Source organism: Onychomys torridus, chromosome 6 (genome assembly GCF_903995425.1).
Source record: "Onychomys torridus chromosome 6, mOncTor1.1, whole genome shotgun sequence".
NCBI classification, from domain to species: domain Eukaryota; kingdom Metazoa; phylum Chordata; class Mammalia; order Rodentia; family Cricetidae; genus Onychomys; species Onychomys torridus.
Window position 1 is genome coordinate 128,128,777 of NC_050448.1, and position 20,847 is coordinate 128,149,623.

At 44.7% G+C, this 20,847-nt stretch overlaps 1 protein-coding gene across 1 annotated transcript in view; it reads right to left on the reverse strand.

The window, feature by feature from the left end:
• The window catches only part of Ak5 (adenylate kinase 5), a 197,974-nt gene that overhangs the window by 72,179 nt on the left and 104,948 nt on the right, over positions 1-20,847 (reverse strand). Inside the window, exon 7 of the mRNA XM_036189364.1 lies at positions 9,032-9,122. Within this exon, the coding sequence (XP_036045257.1) occupies positions 9,032-9,122 (91 nt within the window). The remainder of the gene's footprint in view (positions 1-9,031; positions 9,123-20,847) is intronic.

Below are 20,847 nucleotides of genomic sequence, written 5' to 3' on the forward strand. Positions count from 1 at the left end.
ATCTGGTCACCCGTGAGGATAACAGACTGCAGTGTGAGGGACTGGATCTGGTCATCTGTGAGGGACCAGCAGTGTGAGGGACTGGATCTGGTCACCCATGAGGATAACAGACTGCAGTGTGAAGCACTGGATCTGGTCACCTGTGAGGGACCAGCAGTGTGAGGGACTGGATCTGGTCACCCATGAGGTGACGGACCAGCAGTGTGAGGCACTGGATCTGGTCACCCGTGAGGATAACAGACTGCAGTGTGAGGCACTGGATCTGGTCACCCGTGAGGATAACAGACTGCAGTGTGAGGCACTGGATCTGGTCACCTGTGAGGATAACAGACTGCAGTGTGAGGCACTGGATCTGGTCACCCGTGAGGATAACAGACTGCAGTGTGAGGCACTGGATCTGGTCATCCGTGAGGATAACAGACTGCAGTGTGAGGCACTGGATTTGGTCACCCGTGAGGTAACAGTGGTACTGAGAGTCACAAGGAACTGATCCGGGAACTTGAGGTTGGAGAGGAAGATGAGTATTTAGGAGAGGTGGCTTCAGGATGTTCTGAGAACTGAGACACAGGGGCACCACAAACAGCAGAAGAAGAGCAGGGAGCTTCTAGACATGCAGGGCTGATTTCCTATTCTAAAACTTAACTTTTGCCTCAAGCCTACAGGTGCCCTTAACCTCTGTTCTAGCTTCATTTCATTTGCTGTGACAAATACCTTCACAAGAGGGGACAGAGAGGGAAGGAATTGTTCAGCATTCAATTCCAGGCTTCACTCCATAATTGAGAAGAAGTCAAGAACTCAGGCACCTGGTCATTCATGGTCATAGTCAAGAGCAGAGAGCGATTAACATATCGTTGTCTGCTGGCCACTCAGATAGCTCCCTCTACTCCCACCCAGTCCAGGGCCCAGCACAGGAAATGATGTGACTCACATTCAAGGAGGGTGTTCCCTCCTCAATTAACAGTCAAGACAATTCCCACAGACATGCCTACAGGCAGTTCTAGACAGTTCCCACAGACATGCCTATAGGCAGTTCTAGACAGTTCCCACAGACATGCCTACAGGCAGTTCTAGACAGTTCCCACAGACATGCCTATAGGCAGTTCTAGACAGTTCCCACAGACATGCCTATAGGCAGTTCTAGACAGTTACCACAGACATGCCCACAGGTAGATCTAGACATTTCCTACAGACATGCCCACAGGCAGATCTAGACATTTCCCACAGACATGCCCATAGGCCAGGCAGATCTAGACATTTCCCACAGACATGCCCACAGGCAGATCTAGACAGTTCCCACAGACATGCCCACAGGCAGATCTAGACAGTTCCCACAGACATGCCCACAGGCAGATCTAGACAGTTCCCACAGACATGCCCACAGGCCAGGCAGATCTAGACAGTTCCCACAGACATGTCCACAGGCAGATCTAGACAGTTCCCACAGACATGCCCACAGGCAGTTCTAGACAGTTCCCACAGACATGCCCACAGGCAGATTTAGACAGTTCCCACAGACATGCCCACAGGCCAGGCAGATCTAGACAGTTCCCACAGACATGTCCACAGGCAAATCTAGACAGTACCCACAGACATGCCCACAGGTAGATCTAGACAGTTTCCACAGACATGCCCATAGGCCAGGCAGATCTAGACATTTCCCACAGACATGCCCACAGGCAGATTTAGACATTTCCCACAGACATGCCCACAGGCAGATTTACAGTTCCCACAGACATGCCCACAGGCAGAGCTAGACATTTCCCACAGACATGCCCACAGGCAGATCTAGACAGTTCCCACAGACATGCCCACAGGCCAGGCAGATCTAGACAGTTCCCACAGACATGCCCACAGGCCAGGCAGATCTAGACAGTCCCTCAGTTCAGACTCTGAGCCATGAGTCTAGATTGTGTCAAGCTGACAGCTGAAACTTGTGGTGGTATTGTGTTCCATGAAATATTGTGTGTTCCTGAAATAAACTTATCTGGGGTCAGAGAACAGGACAGCCACAATATTAAACAGGAGGATAGGCAGTGGTAGCACACGCCTTTAATCCCAGCACTCGGGAGGCAGAGCCATGCGGATCTCTGTGAGTTCAAGGCCACATTGGAAACAGCCAGGCATGGTGACTCACACCTTTAATCCCAGAAAGAGAGCCTTTAATCCCAGGGCGTGATGGCAGAGAACAGAAAGATATATAAGGCATGAAAACCAGGCACCAGAGCTAGTTAAGCATTTGTCTGGTTAAGCATTCAGGCTTTGAAGCAGCACAGTTCAGCTGAGATTCATTTGGATGAGGACTCAGAAGCTTCCAGCCTGAGGAAACAAGACCTGCTGAGGAACTGGCGAGGTGAGGTAGCTATGGCTTGTTCTGTCTCTTTGATCTTCCAGCATTCACCCCAATAACTGGCCTGAGGTTTGTTTTTATTAATAAGATTTTTAAGATTCATGCTACAGAAACTAACCATCACATTCCCCAAAGGCGAGAAGATGCAAGTTGACTAACAGAGACAGTCTCTTCTCAGTAGAAGAGACTGCATCAAATCACTTGCCATTAATCCCCCAGGCTCAGATTTACAGCATCAGTTCCCACCATGAGTTCTCATAGCAGAGTTGAATTGTTACTTTCACTTAACAACTCTTCCTGTGGGGGGACATCCCCCTACCTAAGTACACATGCCTCCCTGGCCAGGAACGTGCTGCCCATAACAGGTTTATGTGTCCTGTGAAACAGCAAACCACTTCTCATTCCACTGTAAACTGGGCTTTGACAAGTCATTCTTGGTCAGAGTATGAAAGTTTAATGAAGTATATTTTCAAAAACAGTAAATACTACACACACTTCTCAGAAGCAGAGCAGCCTCAGAAGTATTGCTTTATATTCCTCTTAACACTAGAGTCAAGGTGGGGTCTCACCCAGTGTTCCCTCTTTCTTCCCCCTTCATCCTTCCCCTTCCTCCTTTTCCTTCATTCTTTCTTCAGATAGGCCTCAGTCTTTAGGTCGAGCTGGCTTTGAACTTGTGAAGCCGCAGCCTTAGGCTCTCTAATGAAATTGCAGGTGTGCACCCCTCTATGCTACGGCTCCTCTCTGCTAACCCTACTCTCTGCCAAACCGCAAAGCACTCGCCTTTCGACCACTGTTTGCGGTTTTCATATTCTTTTCTGCTTTTCTAGGACAGAGTTTGACTGTGTGTCGGGATGACCTCAGAGCAGGCGCCACTGTGTGGTAGCAACAACAGAACTCGAAGCTTCCATTTCTTTCTTCTCATGCACCCTGCTGACAACAAACTCTAAGCAGAGCGACCTGCAGGGCTCTGCCACTGCTGCTACATAGGTGAGGACCTGAAGGCATGGCTGTCCATTCAGCATCCTGAGACAAAGAGGGGCAATAAATGCATCTGGATGAAGCACATTGCAGGGGGCTGTGGAAACCTCAGAGGTAGAAGAATGAAATCTAGTTCAAGCCTGGACAATCAAGTCACCTTCCTAGGTAGCTTTTGTGGACAGCAGTGTTAAAGACAACAAAAATGTATTCAGCTCTCCTTAGTCTCCAGTGTAGACACTGTCTTCTTGACTGGTCAAGTAGGGGAAGGTGTGTGGGTGAATGTGTTTCGCTAACCTCTGACTACCCTTTGATTCCGAGAGTCCACAGGATCTGAACACAGAGTCTTAGTGAACACTCAGCAGCAAGGACTCCCTTGTCCTACTTATGGTTGACTTGGAAACCATTCTTCCCATTGTTTTCAAGAAGTGAAATCTGAAGGACCCTTAACTACCCGCCAAGTAGGGACCACATACTACCATTGAACAGCAGCAAATTCATTAGAAAACAATTTTTCAGTCACATCAGAATGAAAAGACTTGATTAAAACTAACTTCCCTCTTAGGAGGAAGAGGAGATTGATGATCCTTCCTAATCAAGGGCTTTGACAGAAATCTTACTGTATCATTAAAGGATGGCAATTCTTGACACACTGTTGCCCCTGGCAACCATAGTATTAATATATCTCAGATGATAGACAAATGGTATCATTATCAGCTCAGATAATCAGTGAATGGCTTGCATTTTTAAAAACACTGGTTGCTTAGTTTTCTGGAAATTAGGACTTTACTAATAGCCCAAGGAGTTAGGGAGACAACACTGATGTGCTTCGGGCCATCTTTCAACCAATACACAGGCACAGAAAACTCCAGGCATGATTTTCTTCCTCAGAAATGACCACAGAATTCAAACATTTAGAAAAAGTGATGGTATGGCTTTATTTTCCCCTGTTCTGAGGTTTTCAATTTCTTTTCAGATCTAAAGAGATCCTCTTTTAGATAACGAAGAAAGGTCTGATCTGAAATGGCTCCCCACCTGACACACTCGGTGCCATTTGTTTTAATGTAGGTGGTCTTCAGAAATATTATCCTCAGGCTGCCTTTAATTCAAGTGGGAACCAGAGGCAAAGGGCTTTCCAGAGGCAGTGGAGGTGAACCAGACCACATTGCTCTCCAGGACAGCATCACAGATGTCAATCTAAAGTTGCAGGAGGACACACCTGCCACTTGGCCTGCCAAAGAGACTCTCCTGCAATGAGGCTTCTTGAGCCATAAAGGACAGCACTGACTGAGACCCTTCCACCCCCTGGCTGTCCCCTCCAGGGGAGCAACATCTCCTGTTCCTATAGCCATTAAACTGCCAGGACTGTGCTTCAGCATGGCATATCAAAACACAACATAGAAATTAAAGGTGTTCTGTTCACAGGCACTTCACAACTGAAGATGAATCAAAGGACCTCTGCATTCTCCCTCAATAGATGCTGCTCCTGGGCACTCTCTGTGCAGACCGAGTACTTCCTGTCAGGGATAGATGCTGCTCCTGGATACCCTCTCTGTGCAGACTGAATATTTCCTGTCAGGATAGATGCTGAGTACTTCTGGTCAGGGATAGATGCTGCTCCTGGGTACTCTCTGTGTAGACCAAGTACTTCCTGTCAGGGATAGATGCTGCTCCTGGATACCCTCTGTGCAGACCAAGTACTTCCTGTCAGAAATAGAGCTGCTCTTGGGTACCCTCTCTGTAGACCGAGTACTTCCTGTTAGGGTTCTGTATACGCTGAGCTTGAGAATCCCACTCTTATGGCACAGGCATGGGAGTGTTAGCCACACTGTGGCAGAACTCCTTTGAGGAACAGTACTGCATGCATCTGGGAAAGGCAAGCCCCTGAGTGAGGAGAGGCAGGGCTGGCTCTTCAGTGACTCTAGGATAGGGTGGGGAGAGGGCAAGAAAGAGGGAAAAGATAGGAGAGCCAAATATGGGGAAGAAGGACAAAGTGTAATGTCTAAGACATGGTCTCCCTTGACATCTTCAAAAGCCTTCAGTCCTTTGCAAAGACACAAGCTCATATGCAGCCTTTCCAGTAGGACAGAACACCCTTTACCCATGAACTCACTGCCTCATTCCAGTGCCCCTATGAGGCAGGTACTCTTGTCTCCTCTTTCTAAATAAGGGAATGTGAACCCAGAGAGATGCACTGACACACAGGTAGGGATGGCTCTGCTCAAAGGGCCAATGGGCCCACAGAGGAGGGACACTAGTGAAGGGTGTAGAGGTCATGGGCCTGCAGCCAGAGGAAAAGACAAAGGAACCCCAAATACATACTGGGCTCAAGGTGAAGATCTGGTATACCTATGAGGTGTGAGCTTGGACCAGTGGCTCAGCTGAGGTGGCCAGATAGAAGAGAAAGGCTTTATGCCATCTCCTGTGGGCTCTTGCACGCGCGCACACACACACACACACACACACACACACACACCACACACACACATGTGCACACACACACACACACACACACACACACACACAGACATACACATCCTCACAGAGTCTTGAAGATATCACTCTTAAATAGAGACACAGAGGAGGACCTGGTCCATGTAGGATGAGGCTGTGGAACAGGACACAGAGTGGGAGCATACAGATGGAGACAGGCATTCAGTGTGACTAGAAGAGCAGGTGCCAAGGCCAGAGGCAGGAGCTAAGCCAGTCAAGGAAGTGCAGGGATGGCGTGGGTGAGGGGTGGAGGTGAGGCTTCCCTGTACCTGGGACAGCTAAGGATTCTGGGTGTTTGGATATAAGAAGGGCGCTGGCACCCAGCCTGCAGAAGAGCTACAGGGTTTGTTTTGTTGTTTATCAGGGAGGTGGGATGGTTGGAGCATTCTCTGAGGATCTCTTGCAACAGCATTCCTGACAGGCAGGAGAGCCCCAAATGGGAGCTGACAAGGCCACCAACACTGTGGACACAGAGAAGAAGAAACGCCGACTGGTGCAGATGTGAGAGCAAGAACACTGTTGGCTGACTTTCTGGAACAGAGGAAAAGTGGATTTACACTTGTTCTTGCCCATGGCTTCCTTCTGGACCATTAGAGCTGGAGCTAGGATTTTCTTATTTGTTTTGTTTTGTCTTCAGGGGGCTCAACAGAAATCCAGAGCCTGCTGTTTCCAGAGTGGCTGACTTATTTGAATATAGTGTGTACATACACAATACAACATCAATCAACAATCACTTATCTATTTATCTACATCAACCATTTATATATGTATCATCTATTACCTATAGCTATCTCTCATATATTTATTACCTATCTATTCTCTATTTTATAACTCTTTACATCTCCCTGTCAATTATTATCTACCTGTCATCTATCATATATTTGTTTCCACCTATGTATCGATGTATCTAACTATCTTGCAGGGCAGAGAGTTTAACCTAAGGCCATGCACACACTAGCCAAGTGCTACCTATGTTCCCAGCTCCCAAACCTTTATTTTTAAACCTAATTATCTTGTTCTTAATTTTTCTGAGTTGTGATTTCATAAAATATAATAAAAAAGTTCTAGGCTATAAAGTTAAAAAATGATGAGTTGGGGGGAGGAACAGACAGACAAAGTAGCATGGGGAGTTTACCTATATCAGGTTATATTTTCCATGACAGAGATCCAGGGTTGAGGGCTTAGAAAAAGAGGAGAAAAGTGACCGTGGATCTATGGGATGGGACAGATGAATTTGGATGCCCAATGTGGGCCTGAATTTCCACATAGGGCCTGAGAAGGTGAAAACAAAACAAAACCACAAGACAAACAAACAAAAACTGGATATGGCCCCTTTAAGAGGCTCTGCCATACAGTGAGCACTCGAGTAGCCAGCGCATCAAGTAGAAATGACAAGCTAAGTAAAACAACTCCTGCCACAGTGTGGGTACCAACTTCCTAGAGCTGGGGCAGTTAAACGCAGCACCCAGTTAAATGTAGCTCTTGGCAAGGCCTGTGGGCTTAAGGCTCAGCTCTCACAGACCCAGGGAGAGAGTGGAGCCAGCCAACAGAGCTAAGGTGGAGGGCTTAGCTGTCACTTAGTAGTTTAAAGTTTGGCTCACACAGTTAGAAAAGGCTATAGATATGCAGTAAAGACAGATCCAGATAGAAAAAAAAAACTCTAAATAGGTTACAGTGTGTTTAAAAATGTGAGTAGGCTTAAGAAAGAAAAAAATGGGTATAGACAGTCATAGGAAAAATTAGTTTTTAAATAATGTAAAGTTGTTAAAGAAAGAGTAAAGTAATATAAGAGGAATAAGCCACATAAAGACAGGAAATACACAGGGATTCTAGACCCTGTATGGTGCTATATTGATTATTTTCATTGCTGAGAGACGTGGGATTGTAATGGGGACTACTAAATTAAACCAGACTAGATACTTTAGGATATCTTCAATTTAAAATTGAGTTCAGAAAACATATTTCATTGGGGGAGATGTTATGCTTTTGTTTCCACATGAAAAGAAAAGCTGTGGATTCCTTCAAGGTTAAGAGAGATTAGGTTTGATTGGGGGAGACCTCCTGAAATATTGGCTAAAGACATAAAGTAATAAACCAGGAAACACTACACAACAGGTGGCATATATGCTGACCCCTCTACATAGGAACCCTTCCAAGAGTGGACAACAAATGTTACAACTCATTTCCCCAGGACTTGAGCATTGTCTCAGTTTTCTCATGTTCCCCTGGGGACCATCACCTCCAGACAGCAGGAAAACAGTCTAGAGAACACAAGGCTCACATTCCCAAGAGGTGAGACTAGTGGTTTGTGGTCAGTCAGTGGATTATGGATGTTTGTCATCATTTAGGGGGGCATCTCAAATATTTTACATTGGTTTGTATTTTTGTATACAAATTATGGATTTTTATATAAATTTAAAGTTATTTTTGTTATACTTTATATGTTTCTATTCTTGTTTGAGGTATTGTGCTTATGAAGCTCATTTAAAAATGCAATGTGTAATTAAAAATGCAGCTTAGTAGTTAGTCATCTATAATAGTCAAACTTGTAGTCATATTAGGTATGTTTTCAAGGTTAAACAAATATATTTTAGATAGATAATCTTAAATACTTCAGAGACTTATAGAATATGGCATATAACATGTTTAATAACCTAAGGCTTTTCATGACAGCGAGCCACATCTGCTCCTGGTAGGACCAATCTACTTCATAAAAAGGATGATGGGCATCGAAGTACCTCCACATGGAGTTTGCTTTCATTGTGGCAAAGCTAGCCATTCGGATAAGAAACTTCCCTGCTTTAACTGCTGATAATATTCTGTACAAACTGGACAAGCAGGACATAAAGGAAAAAGGGTGCCAAACTTTGTCAAGATAAGGTGGGGCAGTGCTTCAAAATTCCTGCTTCATAGAAAACTCTGCCATATATTCCTGGCCTGTAGGATGAAGACGGATGCCCCAGTGTTGAAGAAGAACCTTAGGAGACTGTCCAGGAAGCCAGATTTTATAGGTTTGGAAGTGGCTTACATTGCACTTCTTGTTTCCTTTCTATTTAGTTTTTAATCTTTATTTTTTTAATCAGAAAGAATGAGGCTAAGAACAGGGCAGCCCTATCAGTCCCATAGCAGCTGATGGAGCTTTGGTGACAGATAAAAATCCTGAGCCATTTGGCAGCTGATCCTGATGTCCTGATGCCAAAGGCGGTGGTGACTTACCTGTTGCAGCCTCCTTGTTTGGAAACAGCTTGTTGTCGACTGCCACACTGATGTCATAGAACACGGCATCCTCATCTCGGTCAGCATCAAACTGGGGAAACCAGGGAAGACAAGTTTGCAATGTGAGACACACAAATGAGTTGAGTCTGACATACAGCAGGCACACACCATTCAGTTGGGTCTATAACGAGGCAAGAACTAAGCAGCTGTGCTTATAACCAGACCCTTAGAGAGGGAGGGGAATGGGCAGTAGGAAGAAAATGTTCAGTCACTATGCTAAGAGAAATGGGTAACATTTGCTCAATATATAAAGCAAGTTCTAAAAAGATAATTGAAATTTACTTGAGGCTTTCTGATTTAGTTTTTCTAATAAAAATAAAAAATATAGTTATAAACAAGAGGGGTAAAGATTTCCTATTTATTTATCTATTTATTTATTGTGTCTATGATGTCTGTGAGTGTGCACAAGTATATGCAGGTGTGCATGCATATGTGTGCATGCATGTGGAGGCTGGAAGTAGATGTTTGGTATCTAGGATTTCTTTGAAATTTTTACTATAATTATTTGTGTGTGTGTGTGTGTGTGTGTGTGTGTGTGTGTTATGTACATGTATAATGTACATGTATATAGAGGCCAGAGGACAATCTCAGATGTGAATCCTCATCTTCCCCCTTGCTTGAGACATGTTCTCCTATTTGCTACTGCGTACACCAGACTAACTGTCCTGTGAGCTTCATGTATTCTCTAGTTTCAACCTCCCATCTCACCACTGGACTGCCAGATTGCGGATGCATACTACCGTGTCTGGCTGGATTGCAGAGGCACACTACTGTGTCTGGCTGGATTGCAGATGCACACTACTGGATCTGTTTGGATTACAGATGCACACTACTGTGTTGGCTAGATAACAGGTGTACACTACTGTGTCTATCTGGATTACAGATGCACACTAACTACTGTGACTGTCTGGATTACAGATGCACACTACTGTGGCTGGATTACAGATGCACACTACTATGTCCGTTTGGATTACAGATGCACACTACTGTGTTGGCTGGATTACAGTGTACACTACTGTGTCTGTCTGGATTACAGATGCACACTAACTACTGTGACTGGCTGGATTGCAGACACACACTACTGTGTCTAGCTTTATTCAGGTCTGTGGATCCAAACTTAAGCTCTCATGCTTATGAAACAAATGCTTTACCCACAGAACCAGCCCTTTTCTTATTCAGAGCGTCATAACTCACAGAAGGCATGGGACAATCTGTTTTGTGTCATTTAATGAGAGAGGGCTGAAGAGGCCAACTGGAAATTTCAAAATGAAGTGCTTACCAAGTTTCCTAGTCTGACCACAACCTGTATTTTCACAAGAAAACATAAATCTTTTCGAAGCATGTACGAAACGTCTATGCTAGGAAAGAAAAGCACAGCAGTGGGAGCAGAACTGGGCCCCATTCACGGAGTACAGCAATGACCCACATTTTCAAGGGTGGAAACAAGTCTTTGCCTTTATTTGACCATGCTGTTCAGAATCAACAGGCTGTGTGAACCTCCCTAGGGATACCCCTTTCTCAGCCTTCCCTCTGTTTCCATCCCAGAGGTACCACCTTCGGGGGAAGGTACCAATTTAATCCTTCTTCAAAATTCCACCTTTAATTAAACTCAGGAATGAGTCTGAGGGGAAACAAACGGGCTGTGTTATTAGCATTGTTTCAGTTTCCAATTTCCCCTGAGTGCGTTCTCTAAGCATCAAATCAGGCTCTAGAAATGCTCTCTTCTCCTTGGCCTCAGCCAGAAATTTCAGCCAGGCACTCTCCCCGTGGCTTTCTTCCTCTGCCCTCAGTCGCAAAGAGTTAGCCCCTCTGATGCTCCCTGAGAGCCATCCATGGTGGGACACATACATGTTTGTAATCTGCTGGTGAGCCACAGAAGGGAAGATCCCTGGGGTTTGTTGTCCAGACTAACCTAATTGGTAAGTCCTGGGCCCCAGTGGAAGACCCTATCTCAAAAAAGCAAGAGATGGGTCAGCAGCAAAGAGCACTAGCTGCTCTTCCTGATGACCCAGGTTTAATCCCAAGCACCCACACGACAGCTCATAACCATCTGTAACTCCAGTTCCAGGCTATCTGATGTCCTTCTTGGGCTCCATGGGCACTGTACATATGACTGTACGGATATACCTGCATACAGAACAGCCATACACATAAAATAACACTAAATAATTCTAAAACACAAGCAACAACAGCAAGGTGAATGACTCCTGAGGGATGACATTCAAAGTTGATATCTGGCTCCCACATTCATGTACACACACACACACACACACACACACACACACACGTCACACACATGGACATGCCCTTCTAGGTCACAGAGTGCTTAGCATTCTTTCTGCTTTGACTTTCCTATTCTGTAGGTTAAAAAAGTAAAGACTGCGTTAAAACCACAGCACTTAAAAGACTCATGGTGCCTGCCATGAGACCTGCAGACATCAGTGGTGGATTTGGGGCCAAAGAAATCCCTTTGCAGGACTGAGTTTTCAAAGCTTCATAATCTACCATAAGACCTGAAAGAGACACACTACACAAAGTGGCGGGCGAGGTGGGCAGGGGCAGTTCTGTGTCTGGGGCGAGCATCCCTGTACTTTGATTTAAATTCCTGCAGCTCAGCCCTGTGGACTCCAGCTCTGCAGGACTTATTATTTCTTCATAGAAGGAGATAAGGGCAAGATGTAGAAGGCAGATCTAAATTCTGGCAGGATTCAGGCAGAGGGATGTGTACAGGGCACATGGAAGCTGTGGATAGCAGAATTGAGACTCCTCGTCTCCACCTTTCCCTTACTGGGAATTCAGATGCTCAATCAACAGTTTTGTTGAGAAAGCTACCAGAGTAAAGAGAGTCCAGACAAGCCTCTTAGGATATTTACGGAATGCTTTCAGAAGAGAAAGCTCCTGAATTTGAAGCTTTAACAATGTATTGTGTCTTTGATTTGTTTTGTGATTGGAACCTAAGGAAGAAAGAAAGGCAGGTCGATAATCCTGCTTAGCTAATAACATTAGCTCAGAGCATGTTCGTCACAGTCTACATCAACGCAGCACCAGCTCTGAAGATCCACACCACACTACCACAGGCTGAGAAACTGCTTCACTGTGACGGTCATCCGCCAGGTGGATTTCAGCCACTCAACCTCTGCAACAACACTGTAAGCAAGCAAGCGTTTCCACACGTGTGCACCCCGCCCAGGGGCGTGTGCACGGGAACACCCTCCCACACAAAGGACCGTTATCTTCAGGTTTGAAATGGCCTCTGGCCTCCTTATGTCACTCTGCTAGTGTGTGTGAAGTCTGTGTAAAGCTGTGGGTTCGTCCCCAGCACCATAAAAAGCAACCGATCAATCAAACAAGACAAAAACAAGACGGAGGTCTCAAGGGATTAAATGACCGTTCTAAGGTCCTGTAAGTGGCGGAGTGAGAGGCCGAACACACTCCTGGCCAAATCAAAGTGTGAGCTCCCAGCTCTCCCAGCTCCCCCAGCAAGTCCCTGAAAAAGTATTAATTGTTGGGTGTAGCTGCTCACTTCTGTAACTCCAGTATGTGGGAGGCTCTGGCGGGAAAGGAAGGAAGTTTGAGGCCAGTCTGGGCTGCATAGTAAGACTCTGTCTCTAAGAACAACTACTTCCCGCCTCTCCCATTTAAAAATTTGGTGTACGTGTGTGTGTGTGTGTGTGTGTGTGTGTGTGTGTGTGTGTATGAGCTCCTGTGTGTGTGCATGTGTGTGTGTGTGTATGAGCTCCTGTGTGTGTGCATGTGTGTGTGTGTGTATGAGCTCCTGTGTGTGTGCATGTGTGTGTATGTGTGTATGAGCTCCTGTGTGTGTGCATGTGTGTGTGTGTGTGCCTGTGAATGTGTGTGTGTGTGTGTGTGTGTGTGTGTGTGTGTGTGTGTATGTACAGGCACACATGTGCTAGAGAGCACATCTGGAAGTCAGAGGACAACTCTCATGAGTCTCCTCCCACCCTGCTGAGGTAGGTAGGCTCTCTGTTTTTTCTGCTGCTCTGTGTATGCCTGGCTAGCTACCCATGAGCTTCTGGGCAATCCTTTCTCCTCCTTCCATCTCTTTGTAGGACTGCAGGGATTACAGAACTGAGCCAATGCATTGGAATCTTGTGGGTTCTAGTGATCAAACTCAGGTCATCAGGCTGGTGAAGCAAGCATTTTTACCTGTCGATCCCCCCATCCTTCATTGAGCACATTCTGGATGACAGGTTCTGTACCAGATTTGACACAAGGCAGGAAGACTAACCCATGTTGTTTTGTCCTTGTTAAAGCATGACTAAGGGAAAGGGAAGGTTATAAGGAGAAAATTGAGAAAAGGAGCTATGCTTTGCGGGACCGAGAAATACACTCTGCATTTCCTACTTCTTACTGCACAAGCAGCATTGGAGCTGTCAGTCAGCCACCAAACACCAAATGAACCGACAGGAAAGCCAACTTATTAAAGTGCCTTTTCCCTTTCCTGTTCTCTCTCCTCACAGAAACTCTTGCAATCGGAGGCTTTCAAAAATTACAAAATGAAAGATTTAAACCCTCGTCAAGGAAGTTTGCAAATTAAAGAAGTTTGAGTGCTAAAAGACAATTTCAACTTTATGTGACACCCATACCTTTCCTAATTACAGGCTCTATTGTTTCCCATGCACCCAATTCTGAACAGTGCCCTGGAAGGTGCGCGCGCGCGCGCGCGCGCGCGCACACACACACACACACACACACACACACACACACACACACAGAGTTGAAGCCACAAGATGTGTGACTGGGGCTTTTTAGCCCTAGAAGATGGAAGATCAGGCTCATTCTAGTTTTTTCTTTGTTGGTTGATTGTTGTTATTTTCCTTCTCTTTCATATTAATTTTTTTCTTAGTTGAGATGCTTCATCCAATAATCACCACCAACCACTACCATCATCATCACCACCACCAACATCACCATCACCACCACCATCATCACTGCCAACCACCACCACCATCACAACCACCATCATCACTATCACCATCATCATCCCCACTACCATCATCATCACCACTATCACCATCACCACCACCATCATCATTAGTGGTGGGGATGGTACTCAGGGCCTGGCACACACTAGTCAAGCAATCACCCTAAGCTATCCCACAATCCTTTTCTTTCATTTCCTGGCATTCTCTACTCTGGGGATTCAATTGCCAGCACAGATAAATAAATGCTTCTGTCTTCTTGATTAGCTACAATGGTCAAATATGGTCAATTCATAATTATGTGGAAGAGTCAATGGAAACCAAGTAGAATCAAAGAGATCAGATTAGAAAATTGAAAACTATGGGAAATGTTTCTGACAGAGGAATACAGGACAAGCTGGTGAAAGGCATCACTCGCAGGTAGGAAGAGGAGTTATATTTTCAATCAATGCCTACTGTGGCTAACACTAAGGGATTATTCTTCTTGCAAACCTAACAGCACTTAACCTTTATGGAAGTGTTTTGTTGGAACAGTGAATAATGGATCTGGGTAGTCAGGGCAGAGACAGAGTGTGCCTTAGGGATCCTGGGGCCAGGGGGCAATAGTAGAATGGAATGAGATATGGTCAGAGGCTGCACAGGATTATTATGTCTTTGTTCAGGCAAGACTAGCAAAATGAAGAAAGGAAGGCACTTCCAGGGAGGGGGAACAGCAGGGAGACGGATGGAGATTTGAAAGCAAGTTGTCTCCTGGGAAAATGAGGATGCTTCTGGTTATGTGGTCTTCTTGAAGGTATTTCAAGGCCTTCTTTGGATTCAGTAGCTTACTACTCGCCCTAAAACCTCTTGCCATATGAAATGGGTGGGCACTGTGTATGAACACAAGGAAGGGACAGTAGAGCTCAGGTATGTAACAAGCGTTTACTATTAATTAAGCTTTACTCCAGTGTAGTGACAGGTACTCACCGCAAAACATCCCCATGGGGTTCTAGAACACTGTGAAGTATTAATGGACACAAGAAATAGTTGGCCCAGAAGGTAAGCACTTTCGAAGGTCACAGACCCAGTGAGAGAATGGGTGGGATGGGACCTTAGGTTCTTCTCTCTACCACACTCTAAAGCTAAGTTATTTTAGCTCTGGGAAGAACCAAACACGTTCTTAATGACCTTGTTTCTCTTTCCTTCCTATTTTTAGCTTTAGTTATTGCCAGCCTCTGAGCCTTTCAGTGCCCGTCCTCACTCCTTCCTTGATGCACTATCGCAGCTCTAACACACTGTGGTGTTTCTGTCAGCTTCCCCCTTAAGAAGACAAAACAAACTGGCTGATCTTAATTTCAGAGCAATTAACTTCTCAGCAAGATGGTCCAATGATAGAAAGTAATTACAGAATGGGGGGGTTGTTAAAAAATTCACTCACTGACTCTTCAGCTAATTGAGCAATTTTGCCCCAGTTTCAGGAAAATATAAATGAGAAGGAAGAGAAGAATGAGAGAGGAAATCTGATCTGTAATAAGGAAATGGACTTTACAATCTGTAGACACTCCTGAGGACTTGATGTGAGTGTACATGACTCGCCCAGCAGGGCGATTAATCACTCTATTGGTCTGCTAACACGGCCCGTGGCCTGTGAGCTGCATGTGTCTAAGATGGCTATGAATGAAGCTCCACACTTTTGTGTGCAGTGTTAAATACCAATATCAGAAGGCTGGACAGCCCTGATTTAGGGCTTTGACAAGCAGCAGGTGGAAAGAAAGACTGATTGGTTGCTGTCTAAAAGGAATACCTACATTTTATTTGTTGAATTTTTATTCCATAGAAAAGCAATTTTATTGGCCATCTATCACTCAACCAACTACACTCTTAGCTGATTTAGCCACATGTGGGGTCAGGGCTGATGCATTGAGGGTCAGGGAATGTGGTAGATCTTTCAGCCAGTGGTTGATTTGGGAAACAGAAGAGGAGTCAGGCAGGGTATCTTGAAGAAGAAAACTCACTGACTGCATTCAGGGAAACACCCATATGTGCCATTTTTGAGATTAGTCTGTATCCTGCCCTAAGTTAATCCATATTGGGTAACATAATAGTTTTCAGACTGTGCCTTGCTTTGGGTTACTTGTCTTGGGTTATAATCAGCATTTGGCATCATGTTAAGTGCAGATTCAGAGGCAGGAAGACTCTGTGCCTTGGTATCACACCAGTGCCTGCCCAGTACCATCAGAGACACAGACTGATAACTACCTAAAGTGCCACTATAAATCCATCAAAGTCCACTGGGAACATATAGACATATGGGTGTATTCAAATTATATTAGGAAAACCAGGCTCAGAACTTATCAAATCTACAAGACTACAAAAGGATGTAACACCTTCACCAGGACCCTACTGAGACAGGATGAGGGCAAACACTGTGATGGTCAAGGCTGTAACTGACCACCTAGAGTGTGCATCTGAGATCAAGGACTGACAGGGCACTCCTGACTGTCCCTGGGGGCTTCAACTCATCTGAGTTTCATGTTGATGTGGTTTAACTTTAATTGCCATCTGTCTGTCCATTTGTTTGTACTCAGTCCTATACTTTGCCTCTATGGCCTTCATCACCCTTCATTACGCTTCTTTAGCTTGGCTTGACCTTTAGGTTTGGCTCAGATTTGTGACCTGGGGCTTGTCTCTGTATTCAGGGCTCCAGTAGCAGGAATCTAACAAGGTTTATTAATGTCTTAATTACCTATGGTAATAGTGACTCTCCTTGTATCTCTGTCAGTATCTTCCAGTGAGGCTCTGAGCTCCTGGAAGACTACTGTGGCATCTCTAACCTTCTGTGTCTACACGCACACATACACAAACACTCACTCACACACACACACACACACACACACACACACACACACTTCTCTCTCTTCTTGTGTGACATGTAATATGTGATCTGAGAGTTAACATTGATAACTAAGATTATAATAAAGAACTTGTGTTTGCCAATGGCCAGATATCAGGGAAGTTGGGACTATCAACTGTAGTCACCAGAGCTGACAGTACTTATTAATGTATTGTTATGTAATGAATCCTGGCACTGTAGAAAGACATACGTGTGTTGTATGTTTGTAAAGCAGCAGGCTAACTGCATCCTAGCTCGGTCTTCTTCACCTGTTTGATTTGGCTAACTGCAGTTAATTTTCTGTTAAGTAGGCCTTAATCCTTCTTGTTCTTAATAAGCCTGAGCTCCTGGAAGAAATTCTTCCTACCCAAAAAACCAGCAATGACAGATTCCATTTTGGAAAGGTGTGACTTTAAAGACAAAGTGACCACTGCATTGGAGGAGCACTTAGCTTCTCTGTGGCCTGTTTATCTCCATCTCTTCACTACTGCAATTAGGGTATAGTCTACCTCTTCTTAAGGAGACTGAAATTGACTGGCTGCCCCCAGGAATGTAGGCTATCTCACACCTGCAACTCAACAGGATTCTTTGCATTTTTAGAGAAAGCATCCTACTTGATACCCGGGTTCAACTGGAGATAGACTCCCACTAGAATCTGTACGGAGCTTCAAGGGCGACAGGCTCTGAGAAAAACAAGTGCTAATTTCAGATCCAGCCTTCAGGCTTTGCAGAATGAGGCAAACCTGATCTCGGAAAACAAGCGACCTGCCAGCATTACAATGCCACAAAGGAACTTTGCAAGACATCCATGGAATTCACCATGCTTTGCAGGATCCTTCCTTTCAAAGTCCCACTCTTAATCTAAAAATAGTCCACCCTATCCTTGGGTGGCATCAAGGATGGGCACCAGGGCGAGACCTTTCCCCAGATGTCTCTGGTCCTGAGGAGACTCCCGAACCCTAACATTTACTGCTCCCAATAATGGACATTGCTGAGGAGATTAGTCAGGAAGGGCTTCATAAGATTTTGTCCTTGCATGTTTTCAGGTCCTCTGTCTCTTAGAAGCTGGTGAGTCACAATCAATCTCTCAATACATTTTTCAGTAAATTCTTGAAATTTCATTCTCATTGTAAGTTCCTAACAGCTAAGTCTAACTCAAGTATTTATGGAGTGTTTGACCTTTGTTGTGGATATTATCCAGAGACAATCTCCTCTGTAGCTGTAAGTTTCTCTGGTCCTGCTCAGCCCCTCAGTCCTGTAGCTGCTTATAAAATAATTACTCAGAGGCTTAATATTAATTACAAATTAAATGGTCTATGGCTCAGGCTTCTTGCTAGCTAGCTCTTACCACTTAACCCATAGCTATTAATCTATGTATCACCGCGTGTTCCGTGGCTTTACCTGCGTCCCATTACATGTTGCTCATGGACGGTGGTTTGGCGTCTCCCCTTACTTTTCTTTCTCCTTTCACTGTCTCTCTTGGATTTTCCCACCTGGCTCCATCCTGCCCTGCCATAGGCCAATGCAGCTTTATTTATTAGCCAATGGAGTAACACATTCACAGCACACAGAAAGACATCCCATGGCACTCCTCTGTGTCACCATATTCCTTTTTAACGTCTTATGAGCACCCTCCCCTGTCTAACTAAGAATGTCCACTAAGGGTGTGGAAACATAAACACAGCCTGAGTATAAACCATATGCCCTACCAGAGGTTTGGTGTTAGGGAAACAAGGCTTTTGCCTTATTGAGTTTACCATCTAGATAAAGGGGTCTATTAACATCCTTGTCTGGACAAAAGACACTCTTTTTTAAAATTTATTTTCTTTTTATGTTATGCATGTGGATATTTTGTCTGCATGTATATCCAAGGAGGCCATAAAAGGGCACTGGATCCCCAGAACTGGAGTTACAGACAGTTGTGAGGTGCAATGTGGGGGCTAGGAACTGAACCCTGACCCTCTGGAAGAGCAGCCAGAGCTCTTGACTGCTGTCCCATTCAGCCCCATGTAAAGACATTCTTTACCTGACAGCAGTTGATGTATCAGAACATACATAGCCAAGACAACACCATTTTAAAAATCTGGCTGGGTAATTAATACATTTTACAAATGTACATACATTTTACAAACTAGGATAAAGTCTTTGAAGTACCAAAAAGTTTATATCTCCTTCTGATACCTTCTTGCTCTAATAACGGTTTGTTTGTTTAGAACTTCCTTGCCACACAAGTGTGTGTGGCAAACACCATTAGCTCACTGATAAAGGAAAGAAGAGCCTGAGCTTTAACAGATTACCTCAGCCCTCGGGCTCCCCATGGACACAGTCCAAGCAGATGCTCACATAAAGGATGCATTCTGCAAGGGAACACAGGATTAGTAAATGAACCATCACCTCGATGACATTGCTGCCACGCATTGTAGCCTTGTCCTGGGAACGAGGCTAGGCTTCTGGTTTTACCTTGAAGGTGGTTGAAGGAGTTCTAGCTGCCTGAGCATGGTAAACCTGGCTCTGACAGGCCCTACCCTTCCCCCATTCCCTCTGCCTTGCTAAAATGCATTTGATTACATTCCTAAAGCTAGCCACCAAGGTCTAGTCCCTTATTTGGCCACTTTTTCCTCCTGAGGCTGACTGTGAAGATCCAGCTGTCAAAGTATTGAAGTCCAGCAATCAAAAGCCCCCTTTGGCTCCCTGAATGAACACGTCCAATCAAAGTTAACCAACTCATCCTAGCACAGGGGCCCCCTTTTCCCCTTATAAACTGCCATTTGCCAGTGGGCTGCATCTGCCTCCTTTCTATCTAGAGACAGTCCTTTGTCCCTCCTGGCAATGTCTACCCCCTTTCCTTTCCTCCTCTCCCTCCTCCTCTCCCTCCTGTCTTTGTCTCTTATTTCCTGCCCCTTGTCCCTTTGGGCCAAACAAATCTCCTTTGTGCTGAGAATATGGTCTTGGGGTGTCTTGTGCTGACTTGCAGGTCCTTTCAGTGGTAGTTCCTACAGTATTATAAAATGCTTTCTTGAACTTAAAAAATACATGAAAGGAAATCCTGTCACTAGTTCCTGACTAAAAGGTCGGAAAAGGAGATTGAGGACAAAGTGATTGTTTTGATGAGAAAATAATAGCAACAACACTAACATAGGTCACCAGGCCATGGGTCCATGGGTCAGACACAGACACACACACAGACACACACACACACAGACACAGACACACACACACACACACACACACACACACACACACACACACACCTCATAACAAAAGCCAGTTGTTCCTTTGGCCACTAAAAAGCCATTTCCTTCTGGCCTAAAACCATGACCTACTTAGCCTCTTGTCAAATGATTCAGAGCCATTATTAGGAGTGCACAGACAGGCTTCACAATTAGCACAGCTGAATGACAGAGGTGAACAAAGAAAGACCAATGTAGGTTTTCTACTTGGGTACATAATTGTTAAAGATTCTTGAGCAGCCACATTCTTATTTATCTTAATATTGGTGTTCACCAAATGTGTGATTTTAGTCTTTAGTATATCTAGTGAACAACAGAGGGATTTGTTCAAATTTTAAGTTGATCATCTCCATGGCATGGAACACACCAGTAATTATCCAGCAGCAGAGCCAAGCTACTTGTTAGGGAGGCCCCCAATGCATTAGAGGTCCCCACCATTCCATTCATGAGGTTTTGGTTTTGGAAATTTGTGTTTCAGAGGAATAATGAGAAATGAATATCTAGTTTCATCTTGTGCCTTCCAGTAACTTCTACAACACACTTTTAAGCACAGCCAGGCTTAAACATAAACAACCAATTTAGAATGTGTAATTATATTTGTGCACAGTAGTTAAGCTGCCATAGACAACATGCCAAGACCTTCTGTTCTGGATGTTTCAACCACTTGAAGAGTATTCATTCATTCAAACACTTCATTCTAAACTATCTTTG